Here is a 10,630-nt window from a genome sequence, read left to right as displayed (position 1 = left end):
TTTATATTTTGATAGAAATTAAATATCTATCAAATATTTCAGTATATATTGGATAATTATCCTTATTTGTTGTTTTTTATAAAATATAAATATACTAATATTGAAAAATGGATTAATAGAAAATTATACTATTATTTTTTTAATATTCAAAAATTTATTAAAATTTTAATTTTTACTAATAGCATTCAGAATTTTAAATTATTTTTCTAAAAATATTTTTTTATTGTATATAATTTATAAATATTAATGCTTATATTTAATTTATTTAAGAAACATTATTTGAGTAAAATTAAGTTTAAAAAATATAAAATATATTTAATAAAATCATTATTTTCTCATAAGAGTATTATTATAATTTATGTGATTACAAAGTAACAAATATTTTGAATAGTAGATAATAATAATTTCTAATAGTATCATAATTTAAAGTAAAAATTTTTGCTTTATAATTTGATACTTTAAAAATTCGCTTTAAGTAAAATAGTACAATAGTATAAAGATCAGTAGTGAGGTTGATAATAATTATTAACCAAATAATTGAAAAAATTTGATAATAAATTAATTTTTTTTGATTCTTTTTTAAATATATATATATACATAGTTTTAATCATTTCTGTTTAAATAATAATTTTGTTTTTTTTATATGAAAGATAAAACATAATTTAAGTTACAGAGATGCATAGTTCCTTTCTTGTTATGTTAGGAAGTCAATAAAATGGGAAAAGTGTATTCTCTACTTCTACGACCAATTCGTACATTTAATATTGAAAATCGTGTACAACGAGTTATTTCAAAAGATAAACCAGTGCCTGCTCCTTTACATTCATCAGTACAGAAACAAAAGAAGCTTGTAGATAAATGTATATTTTTTCTTAATATTTTTACTTCAATTTTTAATTTTAATTTTTTATTTTTTAAATAAATATTCTTATCAAAAAAAAATTCTTCTTCAATTCTTCTATTCAAAAAGAAAATAAATTATTAGAAATTATAGAATGTGATTATATTAACATTTTATGTTTCAATTAAAATTTAATATCAACTATATTTATTTATTATTTAAGATTTTAAATAAAAATTAAATCTTAATTATTTAAGATTTGATTTATTTTCTATTTAAATATTTTATTTTTTAAAAATTTAACTATTATTATATAATATTAATTTATTTAAATTAAGATAAATAATAGAAATTTCTTTTTATTTTAGTAAAATCTGATTTTATGGAAATTCACTATAAGAAGGATTCTCAATTATATGACCGTTTAAAAAATGTTTTTGTTAAATCAGAAGATCCAAAGGTATTTCATTAAAATGTATATCATAATATAATTATATGTTTATTAAACTGTCAATAGAAAATAATTTTCTTTTTATTTTAAGGATATACCAAAACAAAGTACACCCAAATTACCACAGGATAGAAGTCAACGTTCTTCAGTTGACTATGATTTTAAAACTTATGAGGGTAAATGTAATATAAAACAAGTTATACATTTCATGAATATGCACTATGAAAATCCTATAGAATATTCTGTAGAAAAAATATCTCAAAAGTACAAACTAGATAAACAAATAATAGGTAAATATATTATTAATATGTAATATATTATTATTATTTTTAAATAAATATATATACATATGTTTAAAAATCATATATTGTTATTACAAAAGTAATTTATGAATATCATTTATTTCGAAATGCTTATAAACAAAGTTTTTTATTTGAATTTTATATTCTTTTTATTTGAATTTGAAAATATATCTATTTTAATTAACTATATTATATTAATTTGTTTCAGAAAATATTTTAACATATTTTAAAATTTTACATTGTGTAGCAGATGCTGAACAATTGAAATTAAATGATGGTAAGAAAAAATAATAATTTTATTTTACAATAAAATTTAAACAACTTATAACCATGTAGATAGCGTAAATAAATATTAATTTATTAAAAATATACTTATCTTCATTTTATTGTATCTCATTTTATTATATAATGATAAAATTTAATAAAAATGTAACTATTATTTCAATATATACTTATCTTGTTTATATTATGTTATTTTATTTTAGTTATTATATGTAAATTCTTTAATACAAAAACAGAGGTAAGAAAAAAAAGAAATAATAAAAATAAGTAATAATGAAAATATTTTAATTCTTTTATTTTTTACAGAAAATTAAAATTATTTCTAAAAAAATCTTTATTTACTAATAAGTAAAATACATCCTAATATCTCTGTTTTTTACACATATAAATTTTATTTACAAAATGTAATTCTATAAATATTTTTTAATATTTATATTTGTATGCTAGATTTTCTATGAATAAAAGATTTTTTTAATTCTTTGTTTTTTAATTTTTAATAATACTATACAAATCAGATATAGAATAGATTAAAATTAAAATATTCAATACAGTTTTTTTCTCATATCTTTGGAATATATGTAATATTTTTTTATATTAAAAATTCAAAATTTTTATATTAAAGATTAAGACAAATACATTCTAATTTTAAAAAAGAAATGAAAAATATTCGATTAACATTTTGCACTTTATCTTTAAAAAATGAGAAAAAAACATAAGTTAAAAATTGTGCAACCAACGTTATTTCTAGAATGTCAAAAGATTCAAATGAGAGCAAATAATTGAAAAAAAAGATAGAATAAGAATTGATAGGCAGTGTCATTTTGAGTAAAAGATATTTTTCCGTCAAAATCTATTTTCAAAAATATTCAAAAATGGCGCGTAATTCTTTTTATCTTTATTTTTTCTTATCATGAAAAAATGTCTTTGATATCCAAGAGATGGCACTGTATGTTTAATTCTTATCATATTTCTATCTTTGTTGCACTGTTTACTTTTCTTATTTATATGTTTGATGATGGTATCCTAGAGATGGCGCTAATTGTACAATTTTTGTCTTATTTCTGTCATTATTCTATTTTTTTTTTTTGGAAAATACGTTTAAGAAAGAGTTCTGATATCTGATTAATTTTATTGCTTGAACATAATGATTAAAAATCTTAATAGAATTTCGATGCAATTTTTATATATTTTAAATAGATATTTTAGAACATACAATATAATAGGGTATAAAGTCCTATTAGATCCTGTATTTCTGTGATAATATCTCATTTTAATCAATGATTTTGTGAATTTAATGATTGCAAAACCTGAATCTAGAATTGGCAGTAATGTATAAAAAAAAATAATTTTAACATATATTAAATATAGTTAATAAAACAAGTTGCTTTTTAAATAAACTATTTTTAAACCCTATATATATATATATATATATATATATATATATATATATATGTATAATATATATATATATATATATATATATAAAATTTGTTCATTATTTGAATCTTAATTAACTCCATATATCTGGAAGATCTGAAATACAACAAGTTTTCAAATTTTCTTTTATTCTGGAAATCTAAAATTTCATATAAATTTTCACTGTCATATAAATACTTACTGAATAAAATGTGATATACAGAAATAAGATAAATTAATACATGGAATTTTTTGAATATAGCTGGTGTCGAATGTGAATGATTGAAAAGCAATTCTTCGTCGATTCGTCTTATTTCTGGAATGGTTGCAGTTTTTTTCATCATCCAATCGAAAGCATCCATTCTTAATCTTTTTTTTAATTCTGCACCTATTTCATCTCTAATTCGACGATTATAATTGTTCAGCCATCGTATCTGTACAAATATATTGAAATATATTATTGAATAAAAATATAAAATTATTATTCAATAAATCTTCTAAATTATTATGTTTAAATTTTCCATCCTTTTTTTTCTTCTTCTTTTTTTAACAAATAAATATTATTGCAAATTCATCTTTTTTTGGAGAAGAATTTCTTTAATTTTTAAAAATGATGATTTATTTATAATAAACTTTTAAAATATAAATATAGAAAAAATTAACTGAAAATAATCAAGATATGTATATAATTGTAAGAACAGAATCGAATCAAAAACACCATTAATTATGCAATGAATAATTTGAATATCTTAATTCTATCGCGATAAAATGATCGAATGCTAGATGTTCATAAAAATACTTACGTGAGACGGATTTAACATATTATTATCGATCAATTTTGGTTCATAGGGAACTAACGTAACATCCCTGAATTTCAAGAATATTTCTGAGCCTTTCTAAAAAAAAAAAAAAAAAAAAAAAAAAGATATATTTTTTTACCAAGAATATACTTTTCGAATTTTTAATTAATATCAATTGATTTGATTGACCTACTGACTTTGCCTGCCACCACTGTTTCAAGGACGTTCTCCAAACGTATACCAAAATCGCCTTGTTTGTAATAACCAGGTTCATTCGATAAAAAGAATCCTGGTTTTAATTCAATAGGTCCGCAAACTTTATCTGATGTTGTAACATGTGCATACGATATACCAATAGGTGCTAAAAATATGAACACTATGATTAGTGCGAATCATTAATAATATTCGAGAAATACTATAAGAAATATAATTTCTACAAAATTCTAAATTCAATTTTTGAATTTAATTAATTGTAGGTATCTTTCTTTCTTATTTCTTTTTAAATTTTAAAAATGTTTTTATTATAGAAATTAATAGAACTCTCTTTGATTGATGATAATCATCATTGGTCAAATAGAAAGAGCGTGATTGAAATATATTTGAATCGTACGATTAATCGTCTATGAAATTGAATCTTTAATTTTTCCAAAGTAATGAGACAAACATTCGTGGACAGACAGAAAGTGACCGATCCCATGGCCAGTTCCGTGCAAATAGTCGTAACCGATGTTCCATAATGGCTCTCTTGCGACGATGTCCAATTGATTGGATTTTAAATTGCTTGGAAATATTAAAGAGGACAATTGTATTGCGCCGATCAACACTCTTGTATACGCTTTTTTTTGTTCTTCCGTTGGTGTACCAAAATGAAGTGTTCTTGTCACATCGGTGGTTCCGTCTGAAAAGAGAGAGAAAAAAAAAAAAAAAAAAAAAAATTAGAAAATATTGAAATTCAAGGTTTCAATTCTGGATTATTTTCGCGCAAATTATACAAAATCAACGAAGATAGCAAGGAAAGGAAAGGAAATGGTATAATTAATTATATATAATTTAACCTAAATATTGCCCTCCTGAATCCACCACCAAGGTGGACGTCCTTCCAATTTTAATATTTGTCAAATTGTTTGGCTCGTAATGGGGAATGGCAGCATGGGGTCCATATCCAGCGATGGTAGGGAAGGAGATGCCTTTATTCTTCTCCTGTTCGTAACGAAACTCGTTCGCCAATCTGGCTACCTGCATCTCATCCCAACCATCTGAATTCAACTCGTATTGCCACTCCATGTATGCGAGGAAATCGCACATTGCTACAGCATCCCTTAAATGGGATCTTCTCATTCCCTCCGCCTCGATTTCATTCTTTTGGGCTCGCAAGCTTAACACTGGCGATGGTTTTGGTAACCGTTTCTCCGGAGGAATCTGTAAGAATCATGATATCTCTTGTTAAAGGTTAAAACTTTTTTTTTAATTCATTGAAAAAAAGAAAATTAGAATATTCGAAGAATTTGTGGCAAAGTTAATATAATGTTTATACATATTCGTTGTTTATTAAATTACAAGCATTTAAATTAATAAATAATCATCAATCGACAACATTTTTGTATACCAATATTTTTTTATTCATTTATGCTTCGATAGAATCGAACTTCCACGAATGTATTCAATACTTTTTTGTAAACGAACATCTCGTTTACTCAATATATTATTACTATAAGACTCGAAAATAATAATTTTTACGATAATTCGCCTTTTGCATCCCTATAAAAATCACATCAAAAATTAATCGATCAATGCCTATTAATCGAATACTATTGCAAGATTACTCGTATATACAGAATGGGAAGAAAACTGCTCCCTGATTTCTGATGCCGCGGGCGTCCAGGCGTCTCGAAGCACCGGCTATCATGTTGGGAAGAAGGTGAAACCGTTCACCACCATGTGGATCGTGGAAATACCGTATTATACACACTGTTCTATCCTATTTATTTATTCACGATATTCACTTCTATGCCTCGATGATATTCGATAACAAGAACATGTGCAATGGACGATGAAGATGGAGGAAATGTTTAGTCTACGTCTATGAACGTGTGTCAGTTTGTCACGTGGGGATCAAGCTAAGCTCAACAAGCTCTACGGAGATAGGAGAACATGTTAGAGAAGGTGTACTTTCGCCTAGGATTATCCGCTCTAATACGTGTATAGTTGAGCCTCGATAAAATGGCGGGAATTATGGAGCTCGTTCTATTGGATAACACGGTTTTTAATTTTTTTTTCATTTCAATGAACGTGAATATATTTTACATATCGATGATTAAAAATTTTCGAGTTAGTGAAAAAGGAATAAATTTTATCAAAGTTCTTTTTTAATCGGCTATGAATTATTTAGATTATTTTATCGTCTGAAATAAGAATTTGATAATTTCAGGCTAGATAATTAACTAAATTTATACGTACAGAGTTGAATATCTCCATAGAAGCACCTGGACTGTAACCGCATCTCGTTGGCAACCATACTGAATTCCAAGCTTGAGACATTGTTCGTAAATCGTACCAAATAGAAGTGTAATTATGCCATCTGCAACATATATGTATATGTATATTAATATAATTATAAAATTGTAAAAATATCAATTAAAAACTATATTTTGAATTATATATTGTCATGTGCATTCAAAATTAATAAATATTCCAAAACTAAAGCATGAAATTCTTTCTGCAAATATAAATATTTCTATAAATATCATTGCTGTACTCACTTCACGCAATTTGCATGCGAGCAAAAATCCATCTTTAAGTGTTCCTCTACCGATCGTAAAATCTTGTGTCGTGGTGTGTACAGATGTATCGATTCACCAGTAATTATGGCGTACGCTCTAAGAACAGGGGTGTGTGGCAAATCGTATCCACGAACATTGAACAACCAGGCTATCTCATCGAGTGCCGTGAGGACCAGGGCGTCTGCTTTAGATACCTCCATTTCGATTCGAATCGACTGAATCTTGTCCTGCCATGCTCTTCCGGAATATTTGTCCGGTAATGGATACGCCGGATGTGGATTGTAATTCGGTCGATTGACCTGCCAGATCAAGTCCACCAGGTTGTTACGGACAGGAACCAATCTTATGGACGAATTTGCTGGACACGAACGCTATTGTTAATTCGAAAGCAATCTCGTTTGGGAATGAGGTAAATTTTATGAATAAAAACTATGAATGAAAAAGATTGCACGTGTTAATCGTAGAATTGTGATTAATAATGAGTTTAATATATTTAAGTCTCACTTACTTAATATAAATTTGTAAATGTTATTTGAGATCGTATTAGAAAATACTTTATGATATTTAAAAAAAATAATAAAAAGAATATACAATAATAAAATAACTCGAAATTTATTTTAAATAATTTATATATTATTTTAATACGCTAGCCATTTTTATTTTTTTAATAAATTTGTCAAATATTATTACATAATGATATATATTCATAAATTTAATGGTCATTTGATATACATATTCATTAATGTGTTTAACGTTTCAGGATTTACTATGATGTTGTAAGTGATAAATGGTAAAATTACGCATATAAATTTAAAATAGATGATTAGTCAAATGTTTTACGATACATTTTATTACCTAATTCATCTTCCCAGATTTCCCAATCAATGGCAGATACGAGTGTTGGATCAGCGCCAATACGTACAAGAGCTTGGTTGTGAAATTCGTGTATTAACCATTCGGTTATAGAAGGAACCTGTAATTTCATTTTATCTTAATTATTATATCATATCCATTCATGAATTTTGATATGAAGAAGAATCTAAAAAATGTAATAATTATATTGTAAGTGTACTTAATAGTTTTTTTTATTTTATATAGGTTTTTATAAACACTTACTACTTTATTTTTTATTAGAATATTATATTTATTAATAAAAGTTATTTTATGTTTAAACATACTAAAAGAGAAAACCACTCAGAAAGCCTCTTTCCCATCCCCCTCATACTGAGTACAAGGAGTGAACGATCATCGATAACTGAGAAATTGAAACAAAGTCAATTTCTCGAGTTTTCCTCACGCTCAGGGAAAGATGCTATGCCTCCTCATCGTGGCTGCATCAACTCTACGTTAGGGCAGAGCTTTGAGAAGATCTACTACAGAAACGATCCTGTGAAGTACGATCTTAGTTTTCCACTCCTATTGCAGCCTTTATATTGTACTTACTGCTCAATCTCAACTGTGAGAGAGTGTTTAACTAGTTAGCCATCTAGCGGTATAATTTTGAAATAACAGGTTGCGCATGGAATCGCGTATAAGTATACATAATACGTATATAGTAAGTATATATAGTATAGTATACGTATAGTTTATATGGTATACGTAAGTATATATAGTATGTATACTAATATATCTCTTAAGAATAATTGTTATTATGCAAAATAATTATTAATTTTATTTTACTAATATTATAATTAATGAAAAAAATTCATATCTATAATTGATTAAAATTTATAGTTTTCAAATATGTATTAATATAACTTTGATATTTTAGATTAAAATAATTTTATTTATATCAAAATTAAATAACAATATAAAATGCAATAATAATTTTTCAAATAAATAAATTCAAATAAAATTCTAATTAAAGAAAGACGAATTATATTATATTTCATATTATTTTTCTTTTGCAATAGAGATATATCATTCTTTAAATTTTTTTAAATTTTTGAATACAAGTTCATATCTTGAACTTACATCTTCTCTACCACGTTTCATGAGTATCCAATTGCAATCAAGCTGATGATCCGCCTGAATATAATATCTTCCATCAGTCCAGAATACAGCTTTGCTCAAAGTGATAATAGCTTCTCCAGCACTTCCGTAGAATCCAGTGATGAATTCTCTTCTCATATCACGAGGATCTAGAGAATCACTCTATCCAAAATAGATATTGCGATTTAATCTTATACATTCGATATAACATTACATTATTAATTAAAATATTATAAAATGCTAATGGTCGCTAATAAAAAAAGAGCAGCATTCATGATTAGAAAATCACTCGAAATTAAATGAAGCTTCGATAATATCCGGAATATTTTGAAAAGGATAAATATTTATTTATTAATCCTAGAAAATATTATTAAATAATATTTTTTGTAACACAAATTTTTCTAGATTCTTATTTTTATGATATTATTTGTTATTATTATTTATTATATATATTATATATTAATATTTTTTTAAAATATTCTAAGATTAAATTAGCATTGAGATTGCTGAAGATTAAAAAAGCTTGAGATGAAAAGCTTTGAAATTATATAAATTCACACGAACTTCTATACCTCCAAAGGGCCCTCGCGGCCATGATAAACCAAGTTCATTGTCTGAAAATTGAAGGATATCGAGAAAAGAATCGTAGAAATAATATTTTAATATTATTATATAATATTATTTATATAATAATTTGCAAACATAAAATTTTAAGTTCAAGATTTTTATATAATAATAAATTTTGTTATGAATATTTTATGTTATTATAATAAATATAATATATTTATTATTTTTAATGTATATATATATGTATATAATATATATATAATATTCACCTGATGTGCGTCATCGGAAGTAACTATATATCCATCAAGAGGCGGTCCTTGAATGGAAGCGACCCGAGTCATTTCCGATCTTAATTGTCTCAATCTTAATGATGTATCTTGTCTATTGGCTGGTTGTTTGTGTGCAATTGCTGGACAATGGGATCTTTTTGCTCCGTTGTAATTCAAAAGTGGCTCGACGATTTCGTTTTGAAAATGGTACGCCTTTGTCAAGCCTAATTATAAATTAAGATTTTTTATTAAAACAAATTTTCTTTCAAGTTTAATCAGTGATTTTTAATGTTAATATATTAATAGTATTTTATTTAATTTAATAATATTAAATATAATTCTATTTTTTATTACAAAGTTTTTATTACTTAAATAATAAAAAAAATAAATTCACAAATTTTCTCTGGAGGCGCCGGGTATCGATCCCGGTACCTCTCGCATGCTAAGCGAGCGCTCTACCATCTGAGCTACGCCCCCGATACGAAAGTCGTGTTAAGGATATTATATAGTACTTATATAATATTTTACAATTACATATATGATAAAAATTTAAGAATAATTTCATTAAATGCATTTATTATATCTATTTATATATTAAATTTTATAATAAGTATATATTTTATATAGTATATATTTTAATATATATTATTTAAGAATACTATTTTTTAAACCATAAATTATCTAATTTGTGATTGTGTAAATTTTGTTCAATTTGTGAAAAATACTTGATATAATTCAATTTAATTTATAAAATTGGTTTATTATTTTAAAAATTGATCAATTTCGAGTATCAATAATAATAACAAGAATAATTTAATACTCATCAGTTTAATTCTATTCAATAAACTAAGAATAAGATCATATTCAAATAAACTAATATTTCTATCTCTATTCAAAATTTTAAATAAAGAATTTATCATATTTATTATT

General features: G+C 24.7%; 2 protein-coding genes and 2 non-coding genes across 13 annotated transcripts in view; 1 reads left to right on the top strand and 3 right to left on the bottom strand.

Moving 5' to 3' along the window:
* Window positions 1-16: 16 nt before the first annotated feature.
* Window positions 17-1,961, top strand: LOC100869729 (NADH dehydrogenase [ubiquinone] 1 alpha subcomplex assembly factor 4). Of its 4 annotated transcripts, none has more exons than XM_086903242.1 (5): window positions 17-41; window positions 704-860; window positions 1,210-1,301; window positions 1,384-1,582; window positions 1,803-1,961. In XM_086903242.1, exons 2-5 carry the CDS (start codon window positions 716-718, stop codon window positions 1,883-1,885), a joined length of 519 nt encoding a protein of 172 aa, XP_086759368.1. In that variant the 5' UTR covers window positions 17-41; window positions 704-715; the 3' UTR covers window positions 1,886-1,961. The 4 variants fall into 4 exon arrangements, with proteins under 4 accessions (XP_086759368.1, XP_012350217.1, XP_086759366.1 ...); XM_012494763.3 differs by lacking the exon at window positions 17-41 and adding an exon at window positions 259-371; XM_086903240.1 differs by lacking the exon at window positions 17-41 and adding an exon at window positions 264-428.
* A 1,357-nt stretch (window positions 1,962-3,318) lies between these two features.
* Window positions 3,319-10,630, bottom strand: part of LOC100869850 (xaa-Pro aminopeptidase 1) — a 37,903-nt gene continuing 30,591 nt past the window's right edge. For 2 of the 7 annotated variants that reach the window (XM_086903230.1, XM_086903231.1), the window contains exons 4-14: window positions 9,701-9,924; window positions 8,847-9,026; window positions 7,728-7,845; window positions 6,852-7,230; window positions 6,550-6,670; window positions 5,148-5,511; window positions 4,757-4,990; window positions 4,290-4,453; window positions 4,096-4,188; window positions 3,495-3,726; window positions 3,319-3,409 (exon numbers count right to left, since the gene is read on the bottom strand). In XM_086903230.1, the coding sequence (XP_086759356.1) occupies window positions 3,387-3,409; window positions 3,495-3,726; window positions 4,096-4,188; window positions 4,290-4,453; window positions 4,757-4,990; window positions 5,148-5,511; window positions 6,550-6,670; window positions 6,852-7,230; window positions 7,728-7,845; window positions 8,847-9,026; window positions 9,701-9,924 (2,132 nt within the window). In that variant the 3' untranslated portion in view covers window positions 3,319-3,386. Of the gene's footprint in view, window positions 3,410-3,494; window positions 3,727-4,095; window positions 4,189-4,285; window positions 4,454-4,756; window positions 4,991-5,147; window positions 5,512-6,549; window positions 6,671-6,851; window positions 7,231-7,727; window positions 7,846-7,988; window positions 8,272-8,846; window positions 9,027-9,436; window positions 9,479-9,700; window positions 9,925-10,630 lie in introns of those variants that run through there. The other 5 variants (XM_086903229.1, XM_086903228.1, XM_086903232.1 and 2 more) reach the window with 5 other exon arrangements.
* On the bottom strand, window positions 8,062-8,276 carry LOC116415633 (small nucleolar RNA U3). Its single transcript, XR_004226265.2, has one exon. It is a non-coding gene; the product is annotated as a small nucleolar RNA U3 (small nucleolar RNA).
* On the bottom strand, window positions 10,105-10,177 carry TRNAA-AGC (transfer RNA alanine (anticodon AGC)). The gene has a single exon. It is a non-coding gene; the product is annotated as a tRNA-Ala (tRNA).

Source organism: Apis florea, unplaced genomic scaffold (genome assembly GCF_048593485.1).
Source record: "Apis florea isolate Af1SG1 unplaced genomic scaffold, ASM4859348v1 contig_2291_pilon, whole genome shotgun sequence".
Lineage (NCBI taxonomy): Eukaryota > Metazoa > Arthropoda > Insecta > Hymenoptera > Apidae > Apis > Apis florea.
Note: the sequence above shows the minus strand (reverse complement) of the source record. Positions and strands in the feature narration are given on the sequence as shown.